Here is a 21,651-nt window from a genome sequence, read left to right on the forward strand (position 1 = left end):
TCATGAAGCTTTTGAGAGAATGCCAAGAGTGTGCAAAGCTGTCATCAAGGCAAAGTGTGACTACTTTGAAATATCTAAAATCCAAATATATTTTGATTTAACACTTTTCTGGTTACTACATGATTCCATATGTGTTATTTCATAGTTTGGATGTCTTCACTATTATTCTACAATGTAGAAAATAGTAAAAAAAAATAAAGAAAAACCCTTGAATGAGTAGGTGTGTCCAAACTTGTGACTGGTACTGTATATACATTTGCAAATATTTCTAAAAACCTGTTTTACTTTGTCAATATGAGGTATTGTGTGTAATTTCATCCATTTTAGAATATGGCTGTAACGTAACCACGTGGAAAAAGTGAACGTGTCTAAATAGTTTCCGAATGCACTGTATGTGTGTTTTCCAAGTGTGTCTGTGTGTGTGCCTGCCCTGCTCCTTCCCCTGTTCCCTGCTCCTGTGTGTTATTAGGCGGTGAGCTCCCCTGTGTATTCCCACACGGCTGTTTACTCGTCTCTATTTGTTATTATTGAGCATCAGCCACCATCTGCTCTGCTGTTTCTAGTGGGGATAGACAGAGACTGAGCTAGGCTGTCTGTGCATCCCAAATGGCACCCTATGCCTTATGTAGTGCACTATATAGGGAATAGGGAGCCATTTGGGGGGGGGGGGGGGGGTGCACTGTCTATTTTTCATGGGTAGGGGCATGTGGTGATGGACAGCTCAGTACTGCATGAGGAGCCTAGGCTGAATTGATTTAATGATTTATGTTCTGTGGTCCAGGCTGAGTACTCTGAGATAGAAGAGAAAGATTACAGGAATGTTACTAGAAAAAATGGTTGTTTGATTCAATGGTGGACTGGGTGCCGATGGTATGCCAGTTGAAGCTGGTTGCTTAGAAATTGCATGCAGTAATGACTGTAGCTGTACAGATTTTTTCTCAAGTCTGAGGTGTATCTATATAACATTATCTACATATTGTTTTTGCCAAAATATTTTTAAAATCTCTCATATTGTTCCCACTTGGTTTATAAAGACGATAGAGAAAGAGGATGTGTCTCGGTCTGTGTGTGTTGGCATGTAGCCTATGTTGTCAAGTGTTTGTGTATATTGATGTGTGTTGATCCATGGTGGCCTGTACTCAAGGTCAGTGGAGCAGACCATGAAATACTTTATTTTTGTATTATTATAATTTTTCTACTTTTTACCTCTTTTCTCCACAATTTCGTGATATCCAATTGGTAGTTAGTTTTGTCCCATCACTTCAACTCCCATACAGATGGTCGAGAGCCATGCGTCCTCTGAAACACGGTTCTACCAAGCCTCACTGATTCTTGACACGTTGCTCACTTAACCCGGAAGCCAGCCGCACCAATGTGTCAGAGGAAACACTGTACATCTGGCGACGTGTCAGCATGCATGTGCCCAGCCCGCCACAGGAGTCTCTAGAGCGCGAGGAGACAAGGACATCCCGGACGGCAAACCCTCCCCTAAGCCGGATGACGCTGGGCCAATTGTGCGCCGCCTCATGGGTCTCCCGGTCGCGACCCAGGTCACACAGCCGTGATCGCACCCGTGTCTTTAGTGATGCTTCAAGCACTACAATGCAGTGCCTTGGACCGCTGCGTCACTATGGAGGCCGACCCTGAGAGACTTAATGATGTACAGTGCCTTGCAAAAGTATTCATACCTCTTGGATTTTTTCACGTTTTGTTACAAAGTGGCATTTAAAACATTTGTCAACAATCTTCCCAAAATACTCTGCCAGAGGAAGATTTTTTTATTTTTTATTAATATATATTAAATGAAATATAGTCGTTGTAGAAATATTCCGTTGCCGGAGTCAATACATGTTAGAAACACTTTTGGCAGCGAGTACAGCTTTGAGTCTTCTTGGGTAATTCTTTAAAGGTGCACTAAGCAGAATTCCTAGTTGCATAAATTCTCACAGTTTGCCTATTTTAAGTTTGTGCAAAACAAGCAATGCATAGTGTTGAGAATCATAGTACTATCTAAACTGCTGTGTAATATCTTTCCAATAAGCAAATATATTGTATTTTCAGCTGTTTGAAGCTGGTGTACAAAACCGAAAGTAAAAGACGCAAAAACTTAAGAACAGGAAATATAGAAATAGCGCACATAGAACCGATCTACCGCTTCTAAGATTTGATGTCAATGAAAATGAGAGATCTTTAACTCACATTTCTATGTGAATTTGGTCGGGTCGCCCCCAAAAAGTTACATATTGCAGCTTTAAGAGCTTTAGACACTGGATTGTGCAATATTAGACCATTATTATTTTCAAAGTTCTCCAAACTCTGTCAAGATGTTCGGGATCATGGCTAGACAGCCACTTTCAAGTCTTCTTGGTAAGCAACTCCAGCATAGATTTGGCCTTGTGTTGTAGGTTCTTGTCTTGCCGAAAGGTGAATTCCTTTCCCAGTGTCTGGCGTAAAGCAGACTGAAGCAGGTTTTTCTGTAGGATTTTGCCTATGCCTAGCTCCATCCCGTTTATATTTATCTTGAAAAACTCCCCAGTATTTGCCGATGTCAAGTATACCCATACCATGATGCTGCACCACCATGCTTGAAAATAAGGAGTGTTGTGTTGGATTTGCCCCGAACATAAGGCTTTGCATTTAGGCCAAAAAGTGTATTCCTTTGCCATGTTTTTTTGCAGTATTACTTTTGTGCCTTGTTGCATACAAGATGCATGTTTTTGAATATTTGTATTCTGTATATTTGTGTATTTGTTTCACTTTGTCATTTAAGTCATTATTGTGGAGTCACTACAATGTTGTTGATCCATCCTTAGTTTTCTGCCATCACAGCCATTGAACTCTGTAACTGCTTTAATGTCACCAATTGCTTCATGGTAACATCCCAGAGCAGTTTACTTCCTGTCCTGCAGCTCAGTTCAGAAGGATGACTATCTTTGTGTCTGGGTGGTTTAATACATCATCCACAGCATAATTATTAACTTGACCATGCTTAAAGAGAGATTAAGTGACTGATTTGTTATTGTTACCCATCAATATACCAATCACTGCCCTTTTGAGGCACTTGAAAATCTCCCTGGTCTTTGTAGTTGAATCTGTGCACTCCAGGCCACTCTGAAACTGCACAGAATGTATGTAGAAGTTATAATGGACCTATATATATTATTTTTTTAAACTGCCCTTTTTCTAGCCCTCAAATAGATTTTAACAAACAAATCAGTAAAAAAAAAAAAAATTGCGGCTCTCCGTTGAATTTCTTAATGTGGCCATCAAGCCCCAAAGTTTACCCACCCGTGTTATAAGTTAACCAATAGAACAAGGATTGGTTGACGTCCATATTCTGTTACACAGAATATATTTGATGATTTTGGAGAAAACTGATGTGAATAGTAACGTTAGTCTGATGTCTGAATGATATTGGGTACCAAACATGTATAAGCTGCATGTGTAGTCAGTCTCCGTCAACAACGAACATGGTCTGCAACTCTAAAGAATATTATTGAACGATTTGTTTCAGAATAGATAAGATTTTACCCTGTTTGTTTGTTTCGACCTTGCCTTGCGAGCCTGCATACTAAAGATTCAAGCATCCCTTGCGCAGCCTTGTTATCATGCCATTTAATTCTTAGTACTACCAGTCTCTGCGTGTGTCCCAACTGTCACCCTATTCCCTTTATAGTGCACTTCTTTTGACCAAGGCCTATACAGCTCTCGCATAGAGTTAGAGGACTCACATCTGTATCTATCCCGTTATGGTGTCTGTGACAGCATAGTCAGCACCATTGAAGCCTTATCCATTTTGAAGTGGTCAATTTTCTTCTTATTTTGTAGATTGAAAAAAGCATAAAGCAAAAATGTGTGATTTACCGCAACCTGCAATGTTGGGGTCCTGAACCAAATCTTATGTCATTGATTTATTGTGGCCATTAGATGGTCGTGATATAACTTAGACATTTACAAACCATATTTAACACAAGTTGAAGAAGAGAAGGCTCTGATCATTGGCCCAACCCATAGGAATCCCCACCCAGTTGACTACTTTAAAATGGTGGAAGCCCTCAATTATATCCATGAGTCCTCTAACTAACTCTATAGGCTCTCGTCAAAAGTAGTATGCTGTATAGGGAATAGGTTGCCATTTGGGATGCATATGTCTTTTATGTACGTCAATCCATCAGGATCTTCTACATCTTTCACACAACAATCTTTTTCTTTGTTCTATTATTTTCTTTTATATTTAGCTGCACTTTTATCTCTGAGGCTTGTTTGCCTTGCTTTCATTCCCCTGGTTGCATTGTTGTTTGTGTTATCATGCCTTGTGATGATGATGCCTCTGTTTGGAATGACACACAGACACACTGTTTGGAATGATTTGTCAAGACAGCTAATGTGTAGATAGACGGATGAAAAGCATATGCCAAACCACCAAATCTGCAGTTGAATGAGTCATACAAGCCTTTTCTAAAGAATCCATAGATGTACGTAGCTGGAGCTTCTGTCTGCATCCCAAATGGCCCCCTATCCCGTATTTAGTAGACCTTAGGGCTCTGGTCAAAAGTACTGCACTATGGGGTGCCATTTGGGATTCACCTTATTATTATACCTTTATTTCAACAAAGAACACAGACTGAGACCAAGGTCTCATTTACAGCTGGGCCCTGCATGTACATGTTTACACATGCAGTTTAGGTACAATGATTTTTTTTTTAATAAACAAGACAAACAAAACCATCACAGATAGTGATCTGTGATCTATAGTTTCTAAATAATGCTACTGAGAAATTGCTGTATTTTCTCTCATTAGGAATTTGTGATTTCTAAAAATATATTTTCTAAGATATATGTGGGTCTTTCTATAAATAATGGGTCCAAAAGTGTGACTTTGGGATGGATCAACATTTCAAAATGGTTAATATATGCCAATTGGCCCATAAACCAAAATGCAGGGGTCGTACAGACATTGGAAAGTCAAATTCATGGGCTTTTAATTACTTTTTCAAGCACAATCATCATTTTCAAGGATGTACATTTTATAATTGTATTGTTTTTATAGCCTATAGAACAAAAACTCTCCCCAAAAAGTATGCAAAAAGTGTCAGAAGTCTACATCTGTCACAAAAACTGATTAGAAATGAAAATATTGGATATTTACATTTGATCAGGAGAGTTTATAATAATTTCGGCTACAATAATTTCAAAGACTTTTCAAGAACCAAATTGAGGAAATGTCTGATTTTCAAGGTATTCCAGTAGGCCTATTTGATTTTCTGAGTTACTTGTTGTTACATTCTAATGTTGTGCTGACCAAAATAAATTTGCACAGTATTTCAAGTGATTTCTTTAGATAATTGAACAGAAAAAATGAATTGAAGAAACTATCCCTGATCAAATTGGTAGTCCACCCAGTGGGTGCGTTTTCTGGGTTTGAATAAAATCTTTTAAGTGCTCACAAGGGAGCCACACCCGCAAATCTCATTTCGCACGTGCATAGGGTCGCACGTGCATAAGTCTGAATACCAAATATTAAGAAGTACTTAAATCCGTTTTACCTCATTTCTACCAGCATGTTAAATGTGCAACCAGAGGGAAAAAAACTCTAGACCACCTTTACTCCACACACAGAGACGTGTACAAAGCTCTCCCTCACCCTCCATTTGGCAAATCTGACCATAATTTTATCCTCCTGATTCCTGCTTACAAGTAAAAACTTAAGCAGGATGCATAAATAAAGAAGTTGTCAGATGATGCATATGCTAAGCTACAGGACTGTTTTGCTAGCACAGACTGATATGTTCCGGGATTTTTCCGATGGCATTGAGGTGTACACCACATCAGTCACTGGCTTCATCAATAAGTGCATTGATGACGTCGTCCCCACAGTTGACCGTACATACATACCCCCACCAGCAGCCATGGATTATAGGCAACATCCGCACAGAGCTAAAGGGTAGAGCTGCCGCTTTCAAGGAGCGGGACTCTAACCCGGAAATCCCGCTATGCCCTCCAATGAACCATCAAACAGGCAAAGCATCAATATAGGACTAGGATTGAATCGTACTACACCGGCTCTGACGCTCGTCGGATGTGGCAGGGCTTGCAAACCATTACAGATTACAAAGGGAAGCACAGCTGCGAGCTGCCCAGTGACACGACCCTACCAGACAAGCTAAATTACTTCTATGCTCGCTTCGAGGCTTGCAACACTGAAGCATGCATGAGAGCATCAGCTGTTCTGGATGATTGTGTTATCACACTATCCTTAGCCGATGTGAGTAAGACCTTTAAACAGGTCAACATTCACAAGGCTGCATGGCCAGACGGATTACCAGGACGTGTGCTCTGAGCATGCGCTGACCAACTAGCAGGTGTCTTCACTGACATTTTCAACCTGTCCCTGACTGATTCTGTAATACCAACACGTTTCAAGACCACCAAAGACCACCAAAGTCCCTGTGCCCAAGAACACTAAGGTAACCTGCCTAAATGACTACCGACCCGACTACCGACGTCTGTAGCCATGAAGTGCGTTGAAAGGCTGGTCATGGCTCACATCAACACCATTATCTTAGAAACCCTAGACCCACTCCGATTTGAATACCGCCCCAACAGATCCACAGATGATGGAATCTCTATTGTACTCCACACTGCCCTTTCCCACATGGACAAAAGGAACACCTATGTGAGAATGCTATTCATTGACTACAGCTCAGCATTCACAATACAGGAAACGGAGGACTGCGCATGCCCCCATTCTCATCGACAGGGCTGTTGTAGAGCAGATTGAGAGCTTCAAGTTCCTTGGTGTCCACATCACCAACAAACTAACATGGTCCAAGCGCACCAAGACAGTCGTGAAGAGGACACGACAAAGCCTATTCCCCCTCAGAAAACTGAAAAGATTTGGCATGGGCCTCAGATCCTCAAAAAGTTATACAGCTGCACCATCGAGAGCATCCTGGCTGGTTGCATTACTGCCTGGTATGGCAAGTGCTCGGCCTCCGAACGCAAGGCACTACAGAGGAGAGTGCGTACGGCCCAGTGCATCACTTGGGCCAAGCTTCCTGCCATCCAGGACCTCTATACCAGGCGGTGTCAGAGGAAGGCCCTAAAAATTGTCAAAGACTCCAGCCACCCTAGTCATAGACTGTTCTCTCTACTACCACACGGCAAGCGGTACCGGAGTGCCAAGTCTAGGTCCAAAAGCCGCCTTAACAGCTTCTACCCCCAAGCCATAAGACTCTTGAACAGCTGGTTACCCAGACTATTTGCATTGACCACCCCCCTTTTACGCTGCTGATACTCTATGCATAGTCACTTTAACTCTACCTACATGTAAATTTTACCACAATTACCTCGACTAACCTGTGCCCCCGCACATTGACTCTGTACCGGTACCCCCTGTATATAGCCTCGCTACTGTTATTTTACTGCTGCTCTTTAATTTATTTTTTACTGAACACTTATTTTTCTTAAAACTGCATTGTTGGTTAAGGGATTGTTAGTAAGCATTTCACTGTTAGGTCTGTTGTATATGGCACATGTGACAAATACAATTTGAAAAAACGTATTATAACTAACAACACCTGCCATAAATGAAAGGAAAGAAAAGTTGTTTTATGTCAAGCGATGTTGGACATGTCTGTCAAGACTCCAACCACGAGAAAGGGTTTTAGACTGTTTTTAAATCAACTTGTGAATTGTATTGAATGTAGCTATGTTCCCCTGTTATATCTTAATGTAATGACATTTTAAAAATTGGCTGATTATTATCAATTTATCAACAGCAAATAAGTTGCCCACCGCAGGAAATCCTCAATGGTACCCTAGTTTATAGAAATACCCATGTGTAGTGCGTACCTCAATCAGCATCATGTGTGTTAGTGACAGTGTTTGTGTGTTAGATCTCCTCTGTAACGCTGTCTCTGTCTGTCTTTCTTGAGTGAGATGTGAGGAGGATGTTGTTGCTAGTCTGATTCATGCTGTTGCTTCTCTCTCACACCCCCTTCTCCCCTCTCTGTCTTCACCCCCTCCTCCCCTGTCTCGCTCCCTCATTCTCTTCATTCCCTCATTCTCTTCACCCCCTCCTCCCCTGTCTCGCTCCCTCTCTCATCCCTCTCTCTCCCTCTTCACCCCCTCAGCCTGTTTGCACTGCTGTCCAAGAAGCACAACAAGATTTTGGAGCACGCTACCCAGTCTCTACGGGGCCTGCGGCGGGCAGACTACGTGAGTACCGTTCCCCTACTTCCCTGGTCCCCTGGACCTCCAGCCACGTCAACTGCAATCAGCCACACACACCACAGCCTCCTCTGTCTGCAGGGAGGAGCAGGCCTGGGGCTGGGGGGGGGGGGGGGGGGCTGATGCCTGACAACCCCCCCTCCCCCTAAACACACAGGAACAAAGACACAGGTGACATGAATGCAGATGCAAACCCAGTAAGAGACAGAGGCCATACGCAAACCTAGACACCCAGACGCACAGACCCAGAAGTGGCTGGAGGTGTGTGCGTGTCAGTGATTAGGCTCCTCCCACACACAGGCAGAAGGGAAGCACCCTTCACCCCCACTCTCTTTTGTTTGTCTCCTTTAATGGCCCTTTTTCCTTCCAAAACACACACACACACATATACACCCATATACTTGATAATACCATTGCTATGTCTAGAGTCGTTGATGCTGAATTAACTTCTGGCCAATGATATCACTTCACCCAAACATTACCCTCCCTCGTGTGAATTATATCATGGAAGGTCTCCTCCAAGCTCCAACAATAAGCTGGTCGGGGTCATTTTCATTAGGGCACACCATAGCAAAACATAGTAAGTAAAATGTTTTGCAACAGAAAACAAAAACAAGACATTTATTATTGGACCAGTTCAAGTAGTACCGCCCCCTGTTTATGTTTGGTGTCTAATAAATATGACTCTGGTCTCAATGGAAGAAGTTGTGACTAGATTCCAACCAGGTCTCAGGGATCTTGTTCTGTGTTCGTATCTCATGTCCAGTCTAGACTTCAAAGTTTTGTTCTGTTACTAAGTAATGTTGTTAAGAGGTTTTTATTTAGTCGCTAGGAAGAAGGAAATCCTGCAGTTTAAACATATATGTGGTTATCATAACATCCAGTCAACAACCTACAATTACTTAATTTGTTTGCGCTTCTCAATCAGTCAGCTTCTCAATCAGTCTCTACAAACGTCATAACACGTTGGATGCAAACACAAAAATACACACACCTTCATATTTGGCACACACATTTAAAAACTTTTTAAAAGTTGATTTTCCTTGTGAAATAAATACATTGGAAATTACTCACCAAAGCTCCTAATAATAACAACTATTTGTACTGCAATAAATACACATTATGCATATATACAACAAGCAGCTATGAAAATGTGACGCTGATATGCACACAGCGGTGTTGTTGTCTGTAGAGCCAGGCAGGCTGTGTGAGTCGTGTTGTAGTGTAGTGTGCTGCGTTGCAGGGGGGAGGATGGGAGATGAGGGGAGACTAGGCAGGACAAAGGCAGAGTGACAGGCCCCACTTTGCCTTCAGGCCTCGTGACTGATCTGCCGTGACGCAGAGCCACAAGCTCAGACACGATTTACAGAGGGTAGAGGGGGGAGAAGAGAAAGGCTGACGAGGAGTGAAGGGGTGAGATGGGTGAGGAGGGAGCAGGCCTTGGTCTCATGGGAGAGGGTAGAAATGGGTAGGGGAGAGGCTAAGAGGGAAGGCTGAGGAGGGAGCTAGCTGTGGGAGAGGGGAGGAGAGAAATGTAGAGAGGCGGGGGATGAAAGGGATGAGGTGGCACGTGGCAGTAATTAAAGTTGACTCCAGAGTGTGCGTGCCGGGTGAGAAGGGGCGAAAGCGAGGGTGATGGGTGGGGTTGACTTTACTTCACCCCCTTCCTGCTCTAATCTCACCCTTATTTTCTCTCCCACCCCATTTATCACTCTCCCCAGGCCTCTGTCACTGTAATTCTCTAGGACACACCATCTCTCTTTCTCTCCTTCTCTCTCTTTGTTAGTAGTAGATGGTGTTGTAATAGGAGGCCTCGGAGATAGTGGATCTACCTTTGGCATTTTACTGGTGATAGGAGACTGGCTAGGCCACTGTTCTCCTCTTTCCATCTCTTGCTTTCCTGCCTCCCAGTCTGCAGCCTTCACCATCCCCTTCTCCCCCCCGCCCCCTCTCCTGGGTGACTGGTTGCAGCGACTTTCTCCCTCCCTCGAGGTCCAAGGGGTTCTTCCCCCCCCCCCCCCATTGCCAAAGCAAGTGAAATCGATAATTAACTCAAGTGAAATAAACAATCAAAAATATACAGTTAACATTACACTCACAAAAGTTTCATATGATGTCAATATACATTGGTGTAGTGATGTGCAAATAGTTAAAAGTACAAAAAGGAAATAAATAAACATAAATATAGGTTGTATTTATAATGGTAACTGTTCTTCACTGGTTGCCCTTTTCTTGTGGCAACAGGTCACAAATCTTGCTGGTGTGATTGCGCACTGTGGTTTTTCACCCAATTGATATGGGAGTTTATCAAAATTGGATTTGTTTTCCAATTCTTTGTGGGTCTGTGTAATCTATGTCTCTCTAATATGGTCATACATATTTGGCAGGATGTTGGAATGTGTAGCTCAGTTTCCACCACATTTTGTGGGCAGTGTGCATATAACCTGTCTTCTCTTGAGAGCCAGGTCTGTCATCGGCGGCCTTTCTCAATAGCAAGGCTATGCTAACTGAGTCTCTTATCAATCAAATATATTTATAAAGCCCTTCTTACATCAGCCGATGTCACAAAGGACTATACAGAAACCCAGCCTAAAACCCCAAGCAATGGAGATGTAGAAGCATGGTGGCTAGGAAAAACTCCCTTGAAAGGCAGGAAGCTAGGAAGAATCCTAGAGAGGAACTAGGCTCTGATGGGTGGCCAGTCCTTTTCTGGCTGTGCAAGGTGGAGATTATAACAGTACATGGCCAAGATGTTCAAACGTTCATAGATGACCAGCAGGGTCAAATAATAATAATCACAGTGGTTGTAGAAGGTGCAACAAGTCAGCACCTCCGGAGTGAATGTCAGTTGGCTTTTCATAACCGATCATTCAGAGTTAGAGACAAAGTCAAAGATTTCCTTAATTTTGGGTCGGTCACAGTGGTTAGGTATTTGTATTTTTTCACCTTTATTTAACCAGGTAGGCCAGTTGAGAACAAGTTCTCATTTACAACTGCAACCTAGCCAAGATAAAGCAAATCAGTGAGACAAAAACAACGACAAAAACAACAAGTTACACATGGGATAAACAAACACAATAGAAAATGTGTATACAGTGTGTGCAAATTAAGTAAGGAGGTAAGGCAATAAATAGGCCATAGTGGCAAAGTAATTACAATTTAGAAATTAACACTGGAGTGATAGATGTGCAGATGAGGATGTGCAAGAAGAAATAGTGCTGTGCAAAAGAGCAGAGAAAAAAAACAAATATGGGGATGAGGTAGGTAGTAGGTTGGATGGGCTATTTACAGATGAGCTGTGTACAGCTACACCGATCGGTAAGCTGCTCTGACAGCCGATGCTTGAAGTTAGTGAGGGAGATATAAGTCTCCAACTTCAGTGATTTTTTTTGCAATTCGTTCCAGTCATTGGCAGCAGAGAACTGGAAGGAAAAGCAGCAAAGGAGGTGTTGGCTTTGGGGATGACCAGTGAAATATACCTGCTGGAGCGCGTGCTACGGGTGGGTGTTGCTATGGTGACCAGTGAGCTAAGGCGGAGCTTTACCTAGCAAAGACTTATAGATGACCTGGAGCCAGTGGGTTTGGCGGCAAATATGTAACGAGGACCAGGCAACAAGAGCATACAGGTTGCAATGGTGGGTAGTATATGGGGCTTTGGTGACAAAATGCATAGCACTGTGATAGACTGCATCCAATTTGCTGAGTAGAGTGTTGGAGGCTATTTTGTAAATGACATCTCCGAAGTCAAGGATTGGCAGGATAGTCAGTTTCACGAGGGTATGTTTGGCAGCATGAGTGAAGGAGGCTTTGTGGCGAAATAGGAAGCCAATTCTAGATTTAATTTTGGATTGGAGATGCTTAATATGAGTCTGGAAGGAGAGTTTACAGTCTAGCCAGACACCTAGGTATTTATATAATTGTCCACATATTCTAAGTCAGAACCGTCCAGAGTAGTGATGCTAGGCGCGAGGGTGCGGGCAGCTCTCGGTTGAAGAGCATGCATTTAGTGTTACTAGCGTTTTATGAGCAGTTGGAGGCCACGGAAGGAGTGTTGTATGGCATTGAAGCTCGTTTGGAGGTTTGTTAACACAGTGTCCAAAGAAGGGCCAGATGTATACAGAATGGTGTCGTCTGCATAGAGCTGTATCAAAGAATCACCCGGAGCAAGAGCGATATCATTGATATATACAGAGAAAAGAGTCGGTACGAGAATTGAACCCTGTGGCACCCCCATAGACTGCCAGAGGTCCGGACAACAGGCCCTCCGATTTGACACACTGAACTCTATCTGAGAAGTAGTTAGTGAACCAGGCGAGGCAGTCATTAGAGAAACCAAGGCTGTTGAGTCTGCAGATAAGAATACGATGATTGACAGAGTCGAGAGCCTTGGCCAAGTCGATGAAGACGGCGGCACAATACTGTTTTTTTTTTATCAATGGCGGTTATGATATCTTTTAGGACCTTGAACGTGGCTAAGGTGCACCCGTGACCAGCTCGGAAACCGGATTGCATAGCAGAAAAGGTATGGTGGGATTCGAGATGGTCGGTGATCTGTTTGTTCACTTGGCTTTCGAAGACTTTAGAAAGGCAGGGCAGGATGGATATATCTGTAGCAGTTTGGGTCTAGAGTGTCACAAAATGGCGATGATCGCGGCCATTTTCCAATCTTTAGGAATCTCAGACGATACGAAAGAGAGGTTGAACAGACTAGTAATAGGGGTTGCGGCAATGGCAGTGGATAATATTAGGAAGAGAGGGTCCAGATTGTCTAGCACAGATTATTTGTAGGGATCCAGATTCTGCTGCTCTTTCAGGACATCAGCTGTCTGGATTTGGGTGAAGGAGGAGCAGGGGGGGCTCTGGCCAGATGCTGCTGGTGGTGCAGAGCTGTTGGTTGGGGTAGCCAGGTGGAAAGCGCGGCCAGCCGTAGAGATATGCTTATTGAAATTCTCGATTATCGTGGCTTTATCGGTGGTGACACTGTTTCCTAGCCTCAGTGCAGTGGGCAGCTGAGATAAGGTGCTCTTATTCTCCATGGACTTTAGTGTCCCAAAACTTTTTGGAATTAGTGCTGCAGGATGCAAATTTCTGTTTTAAAAAGCTAGTCTTTGCTTTCCTAACTGACTGTGTGTATTGGTTCCTGACTTCCCTGAAAAGTTGCATATCACGGGGACTATTCGAAGCTAGTGCAGTGTGCCACAGGATGTTTTGGTTCTGGTCAAGGGCAGTCAGGTCTGGAGTGAACCAAGGGCTATATCTGTTCTTAGTTCTACCATTTTTGAAAGGGGCATGCTTATTTAAGATGATGAGGAAGGCACTTTTGAAGAACAACCAGGCATCCTGTACTGACGGGATGGGGTCAATATCCTTCCAGGATACCCGGGCCAGGGCTATTAGAAAGGCCTGCTCGCAGAAGTGTTTTATGGAGCGTTTGACAGTGATGAGAGGTGGTCATTTGACCTCGGTCCCATAACGGACGCAGGCAATGAGGCAGTGATTGCTGAGATCCTGGTTGAAAACAGCAGAGGTGTATTTATAGGGAAAGTTGGTCAGGATCATATCTAAAATATCCACATATCCATGTTTACGGATTTGGGGTTGTACCTGGTAGGTTCCTTGATAATTTGTGTGAGATTGAGGGCATCTATCTTAGATTGTAGGACGGCCGGGGTGTTAAGCATATCCCAGTTTAGGTCACTTAACAGTACGAACTCTGAGGATAGATGGGGGGCGATCAATTCACATATAGTGTCCAGGTCACAGGTAGGAAAATAAGAATTTGTTCTTAACTGACTTGCCTTGTTAAATAAAGGTAAAAAAAAAAAAAAAAAAAAAGGAGCTGAGGGGGTCTATAACAAGCGACAACAGTAAGAAACTTATTTCTGGAGAGATGGATTTTTAAAAGCAGTAGCTCAAACTGTTTGGGCACAGACCTGGATAGTAGGACAGAACTCTGCAGGCTATCTCTACAGTAGATTTGCAACTCCGTCGCCTTTAGCAGTTCTATCTTGATGTAAAATGTTGTAATTGGGGATGAAAATGTCAGAATTTTTGGTGGTCTTCCTAAGCCAGGATTCAGACAGCTAGGACAACAGGGTTGGCGGAGTGTGCTAAAGCAAGCAGTGAATTAAGCAAACTTAGGGAGGAGGCTTCTGATGTTAACATGCATGAACCCAAGGCTTTTCCGGTTACAGAAGTCAGCAAATGAGAGCGCCTAGGGACACAAAGGGCCTGGGTTAACCTCTACATGCTTGGGGCTCTGTGGGGTGTGTTTGTGTTTATGAACAGAGCCCAAGGACCAGCTTGTTTAAGGGGCTTTTCTCCAGGTTCATTTTTCTGTAGGTGATGGCTTTATTATGGAAGGTTTGGGAATCGCTTCCTTCGGTCTAATTCTGCTCTGCATGCGTTATTTGGTCTTTTAAATTGAGGATATTTTTTGCAGAATTCTGCATGCAGTCTCAATTTGGTGTTTGTTCCATTTAGTAAATTATTGTTTGGTGAGCGGACCCAGACCTCACAACCATAAAGGGCAATGGGTTCTGTGACTGATTCAAGTATTTTTTGCCAGATCCTAATTGGTATGTCAAATTTTATGTTCCTTTTGATGGCATAGAAGGCCGTTCTTACCTTGTCTCTCAGATTGTCCACAGCTTTGTGCAAGTTACCTGTGGTGCTGAGGTATGTATAGTTTTTATGTGTGCTCTAGGGCAAGGGTGTCTAGATGGATTTTGTATTTGTGGTCCTGGCAACTGGACCTTTTTTTGGAACACCATTATTTCTGTCTTCCAGAGATTTACTGTCAGGGCCCAGGTCTGACAGAATCTGTGCAGAAGATCTAGGTGCTGCTGTAGGCCCTCCTTGGTTGGGCACAGATGCACCAGATCATCAGCAAACAGTAGACATTTGACTTCAGATTCTAGTAGGGTGAGGCCGGGTGCTACAGACTGTTCTAGTGCCCTCACCAATTCATATATATATATATATACACACACACACATACACATACAGTGGGGCAAAAAAGTATTTAGTCAACCACCAATTGTGCAAGTTCTCCCACTTAAAAAGATGAGAGTTGCTGGGCAACACAGACTTTCAACTCCCTCCAAAGATTTTCTATGGAGTTGAGATCTGGAGACTGGCTAGGCCACTCCAGGACCTTGAAATGCTTCTTACGAAGTCACTCCTTCGTTGCCCGGGCGGTGTGTTTGGGATCATTGTCATGCTGAAAGACCCAGCCACGTTTCATCTTCAATGCCCTTGCTGATGGAAAGAGGTTTTCACTCAAAATCTCACAATACATGGCCCCATTCATTCTTTCCTTTACACGGATCAGTCATCCTGGTCCCTTTGCAGAAGAACAGCCCCAAAGCATGATGTTTCCACCCCCATGCTTCACAGTAGGTATGGTGTTCTTTAGATGCAACTCAGCATTCTTTGTCCTCCAAACACGACGAGTTGAGTTTTTACCAAAAAGTAATATTTTGGTTTCATCTGACCATATGACATTCTCCCAATCTTCTTCTGGATCATCCAAATGCTCTCTAGCAAACTTCAGACGGGCCTGGACTTGTACAGGCTTAAGCAGGGGGACATGTCTGGCACTGCAGGATTTGAGTCCCAGGTGGCGTAGTGTGTTACTGATGGTAGGCTTTTTTACTTTGGTCCCAGCTCTCTGCACTCTGCACTAGGTCCCCCCGTGTGTTTCTGGGATTTTTGCTCACCGTTCTTGTGATCATTTTTGAAAAAACGGGGTGAGATCTTGCGTGGAGCCCCAGATCGAGGGAGATTATCAGTGGTCTTGTATGTCTTCCATTTCCTAATAATTGCTCCCACTGTTGATTTCTTCAAACCAAGCTGCTTACCTATTGCAGATTCAGTCTTCCCAGCCTGGTGCAGGTCTACAATTTTGTTTCTGGTGTCCTTTGACGGCTCTTTGGTCTTGGCCATAGTGGAGTTTGGAGTGTGACTGTTTGAGGTTGTGGACATGTGTCTTTTATACTGATAACAAGTTCAAACAGGTGCCATTAATACAGGTAACGATTGGAGGACAGAGGAGCCTCTTAAAGAAGCAAGATTTCTGGCTCTCACAGCCAGAAATTTTGCTTGTTTGTAGGTGACCAAATACTTATTTTACACCATAATTTGCAAATAAATTCATTAAAAATTCTACAATGTGATTTTTGGGATTTGTTTTTCAAATTTTGTCTGTCATTATTGAAGTGTACCTATGATGAAAATTACAGGCCTCTCTCATCTTTTTAAGTGGGAGAACTTGCACAATTGGTGGCTGACTAAATACTTTTTTGCCCCACTGTATATATATATATACTTGCACAATTGGTGGCTGACTTAATACTTTTTTGCCCCACTGTATATATATATATATACTTGCACAATTGGTGGCTGACTTAATACTTTTTTGCCCCACTGTATATATTTATATATATGCAAGTGTATATATATATATATATATATATATATATATATATATATATATATATATGTTGAAGAGGGTGGGGCTTAAGCTGCATCCCTGTCTCACCCCACGACCCTGTGGAAAGAGGTGTTTTTTGCCCATTTTAACCGCACACTTGTTGTTTGTGTACATTTATTTTATAATGTCGTATGGTTTTCCCCCAACACCACTTCCCATCAATTTGTATTGCAGACTCTCATGCCAAATTGAGTCTAAAGCTTTTTTGAAATCAACAAAGTACGAGAAGACTTTGCCTTGGTTTTGGTTTGTTTTTTTGTCAATTAGGGTGTGCAGGGTGAATACATGATCTGTCGTACGGTAATTTGGTAAAAAGCCAATTTGACATTTGCCTAGTACATGGTTTTCATTGAGGGAATGTACGAGTCTGCTGTTAATGATAGTTTAGAGGATTTTCCCAAGGTTGCTGTTGATGCATATCCCACGGTGTTATTGGGGTCAAATTTGTCTCCACTTTTGTCGATTGGGGTGATCAGTCCTTGGTTCCAAATATTGGGGAAAGGATGTTTTTCTCTGATGAGTCTTTCCTTTTGGATTTCTAGCCAAAAGTAACATTTTCCTATTTTGATCAGAGCTAAGGATAATGTTTAAGTATAGCGAATTGGAATTTGTGGTCTGTATATTTTATCATTTCTTTGAGGATACCAATGAAATGATAAAATGCCTTAATTTTGCTGGAACCCAGGAAGAGTAGCTGCTTCCTTGGCAGCAGCTAATGGGGATCCATAATAAATACAAACACCACAGGCCTTTTTGGGTTGGAGGGTTTGAATTTTGTCCTGTAGTTCATTCAATGTAATTGAAGAATCCAGTGTGTTCTGGTAGTCTTTAATAGTTGATTCTAAGATTTGTATTTGATTATGTATATGTTTTTGCTGGCTGTTCTTTGTTATAGGGCCAAAAATATTGGGGAAGTGGTTTACCCATACATCTCAATTTTTGGATAGATAACTCTTTGTGTTGTTTGTTTTGTGTTTTCCAATTTTCCCAGAAGTGGTTGGAGTCTATGGACTCTTCAATTACATTGAGCTGATTTCTGACGTGCTGTTCCTTTTTTTTCGTAGTATATTTCTGTATTGCTTTAGTGATTCACAATAATGAAGGCGTATGCTCAGGTGTCTTTTTTGGGTTGGATAGGTTTTTCAATTTCTTTCTTAGGTTTTTGCATTCTTCATCAAACCATTTGTCATTGTTGTTAATTTTCTTCAGTTTTCTGTTTGCCGTTTTTTGATTTGATAGGGAGCTCAGAGGTCAAATATACTGTTTAGGTTTTCTACTGCCAAGTTTACACCTTCACTATTACAGTGGAATGTTTTGTCCAGGAAGTTGTCTAAAATGAATTGAATTTGTTGTTGCCTAATTTCTTTTTTGGTACTACTTTCCTTCCATCTATAGCATTACTTAATATTATTCAGTTCCTTTGGCTTTGATGCCTCATGATTGAGTATTGCTCTGTTCAAGTAGACTGTGATTTTGCTGTGATCTGATAGGGGTGTCAGTGGGCTGACTGTGAACGCTCTGAGAGACTGGGTTGAGGTTAGTAATAAAGGAATCTACAATACTACTGCCAATAGATGAGTTATAGGTGTACCAATCAATAGGGGTCCCCTCAAAGCCTACCATTGACTATGTACATGCCCAGCATGCGACAGAGCTGCAGGAGTTTGTTGGTTATGTAGTCGTAGATGTGACTGGGGGGGGGGGATGCTGTCACCTCCAGGTAGGTGTTTCTCCCCCTGTGTGCTGAGTGTGTCAGGTTCTTGTCCAGTTCTGGAATTTAGGTGGCCACAGACTACATGTCCCTGGGCCTGGAAATGATTGATTTCCCCCTTCAGGATGGAGAAGCTGTCTTCATTAAAGTATGGAGATTCTAGTGGGGGGGTATAAGTAGCACACAGGAGGATGTTTTTCTCTGATGAGTCTTTCCTTTTGGATTTCTAGCCAAAAGTAACATTTTCCTGTTTTGATTAATTTAATAGCGTGAGTTAGGTCTGCTCTATACCAAATGATCATACTCCCTGAGTCCCTTCCCTGTTTCACACCTGGTAGTTCGGTGGATGGGCCTACCAGCTCTCTGTAGCCTAGAGGTAACCAGCTCTCTCTTTTCCTCCCTCCTTCTCCAAAGCTTCCCTCTTCCCTTCCCCATGTGCTTAGAGCTGTGGATGTTCTCATTAGGCTAGACTGCAGCTCAGGGCCCTGAGCTCCATATGACACCTAGATATATTCTAATCCATGTGAGCTCGATGGACCACTCTGATGAAATCCTTCTCTGCCTTCTGGCCCATATTCATATTCAGTCCCACAGTCCCTTTGTGAATGACAGTGGGCTTGGCTGGCCATGAACATGTTATTGTTATCATGGGCTATAGGGACATTGGTCTATATGGCAGCTTTCTGGCCACTGGCCACAGGCAGCAGACCTGATTGAGTCACTGATCTGCTAGGGAGGGGTAGAGTATCTAGCCCTGTCCCCATCCCTGTTCCTGTTCAGTAGTATCTGCTCGGTGTCAATGCCAAGTGGGGCGGGACAAAACATATTTAACTAGCCACAATACTCCTTCCCTCTGTAGTCTCCCTCATCGTTCTCTCTTTTCTCTCTCCTTCTCTCCCTCCTCTTTCTTTCCTCTCTGGTCTGTTTAGCAGAAGAGTGGATGTAAAGGCAGTAATATAAAGCAGCTGGCCCTGACAGTATTCCGTTCCCCGCTGCTCGAGGGGAGGAGGAACGGGGGAGTAGAGAGAGTGAACTGCGAGAGAGACCGAAGGGGTGTAGAAAAAGAGAGGAGGGGAGTAGGGAGAGAGAGAGTTTGTGACTGACTGGCATCTGGAAACAATGTAATTTGGCATGGTGGCCAGGCTATGGAGAGAGAGTGAGGGAGAGAGAGCTAATGTTTGTTTAATGTAGGATTGTCCTTAAAGCAGGAGGATATTAAAAAGAGAGGATAAGAGACCTCAAACACTGTCAGCTCAGTGGGGGCGTTTCCCCCTAATACATGTGTGTTCCAAATGGCACCCTGTTCCCTTTCTAGTACACTACTTTTTACCAAAAAGTGGCAAATGTAAATTAAAATGAGGTGCACTTTATAGAGAATAGGGTACCTTTTGGGACTCAACTTTGTCTTTGCATCTCCTCACCACCACCAAATCCCCCTCCTCCTGTTCATCAACCCTTGTTCCTTACCTCCCACGCACACAGCATTCTCTTTCTCTCTCATTTGCTCTCTCTCTCTCCCTCTCTCTCTCCCTCGCGCTCTCTCTCTCTCCCTCTCTTGGTCCGGCTCTCTCTCTCGGTCTCGCTTTCTCTCTCTCTCTCTCTCTCTCTCTCTCTCGCTCTCTCTCGGTCTCTCTCGGTCTCTCTCCCGTGTTCTCTCCCGCTCTCCCCTCCCTCCCCTGCTCTCCCTTTCTCTCGCTCCTTGCCTCCCTCGCTTTCCCTCGCTCCCCCGCTCCCGCTCGCTCCCTCTCTCTCTCTCCCTTGCTCTCGCTCTCTCCCTCTCCCTCTCTCCCCCCTCGCTCCCTCTCTCCCCCTCGCTCCCTCTCTCTCCCTCGCTCTCTCCCCCGCTCTCTACCCCCCGCTCTCGCTCGCTCTCCCTCCCTTGCTCTCCTTTTCCCTCGCTTTCTCTCTTTCTCTCCCCCTCCCTCTCTCTCTCCCCCTCGCTCTCTCTCCCCCTTCGCTTGCTTTTTCCCCTTCGCTGTCTCTCTCCCTCGCTCTTTCCCCTTCGCTCTCTCTCTCCCTTGCTCTTTCCCCTTCGCTCTCTCTCTCCCTCGCTCTTTCCCCTTCGCTGTCTCTCTCCCTCGCTCTTTCCCCTTCGCTCTCTCTCTCCCTTGATTTCTCTCGCTCTCTCAAGCTCTCAAATTCAAATTCAGATTGCTTTATTGGATGAAATATCATTTGTAGATATTGCCAAAGCAGTATAGTGGTACAGCATTTCAGTAAATACAGTACAATGCAATGAGGATATTGAAATACAGTTCATTTCAGTAGTAATTATAAAAATAGTACATATAATCATGTATACAGGTACAACACTACTGCTGTTGTATTGTCATCTTTGGTCGATACATTTAATTAAAGAAAATAAGATGATAAAAAGAACGAAGGAATGGCTAATAAATTCATTTACATTAAGAAAATGTAAATGGATGATGGTTACACTATGTATTAGTTGTAAGTTATATACAATGTATTAATGGTCATGGGATGTCCCTCCGGCTATGGAAATCATATACATATCTGGAAGTAATATTAGCAGTTTGTCCCTCACCCAGAATAATTCCCATCTTTATGTCATTAGTAAATGCACAGAAGTTGGGAATTGATTGACATATTATCTTGAAAAAATATGATATTATTTGGGAGTATTTCTCACAGTATCTCTCTGTCTCTCTCTCTGTCTCTGTGTGTTTGTGAAGCTGGGTCTGGTTAGTGTCAGGTCTGTAGAGGGTTAGGCCCTGGACCCTGGGGACAGGCCAAGGGCAGCTCCAGCCCCTATCCCCTGTAAACCCCCTCAGCAGAGGTCATGTGTCTGTTTACTAATGAACATTTCAAAGTGACTGCTGTTAAGCACGCACACACTCACTCTCTCTCTTTCTCTCCCTCATTCTCTCCAGCTATCCGCCCACCCCTGCCCATCCCCCATCTTACTCTACCACTCAATCCCTTGCCTCGTCCTTTCGTGATGAGCTCAACTGAACGTTAGGGCCCGGACTCAGTAGGACCCAGTAGCAGGAATGATTTGTTGATGAAGGATGATGTGTTCTGTTTTTGTTTTCCCTCTTAAGAATAGTTTAAATAAATTAAAGAAAGAAATAGTGGTTTGGACTCATATCTGTGAGGAGATCAAAGCACCACACAGATACATCCTAAACCCTACATACTGTATAGATAACCTCTTTAACATGGCATACCAGACCTCCGTGTGTCTCTGTTT

At 43.2% G+C, this 21,651-nt stretch overlaps 1 protein-coding gene across 6 annotated transcripts in view; it reads left to right on the top strand.

The window, feature by feature from the left end:
• LOC115127624 (dymeclin-like) overlaps positions 1-21,651 on the top strand; it is a 165,507-nt gene that overhangs the window by 101,732 nt on the left and 42,124 nt on the right. For all 6 annotated transcript variants that reach the window (XM_029657241.2, XM_029657247.2, XM_029657252.2 and 3 more), the window contains one exon: positions 8,136-8,220. In XM_029657241.2, the coding sequence (XP_029513101.2) occupies positions 8,136-8,220 (85 nt within the window). The remainder of the gene's footprint in view (positions 1-8,135; positions 8,221-21,651) is intronic.

Source organism: Oncorhynchus nerka, linkage group LG4 (genome assembly GCF_034236695.1).
Source record: "Oncorhynchus nerka isolate Pitt River linkage group LG4, Oner_Uvic_2.0, whole genome shotgun sequence".
Lineage (NCBI taxonomy): Eukaryota > Metazoa > Chordata > Actinopteri > Salmoniformes > Salmonidae > Oncorhynchus > Oncorhynchus nerka.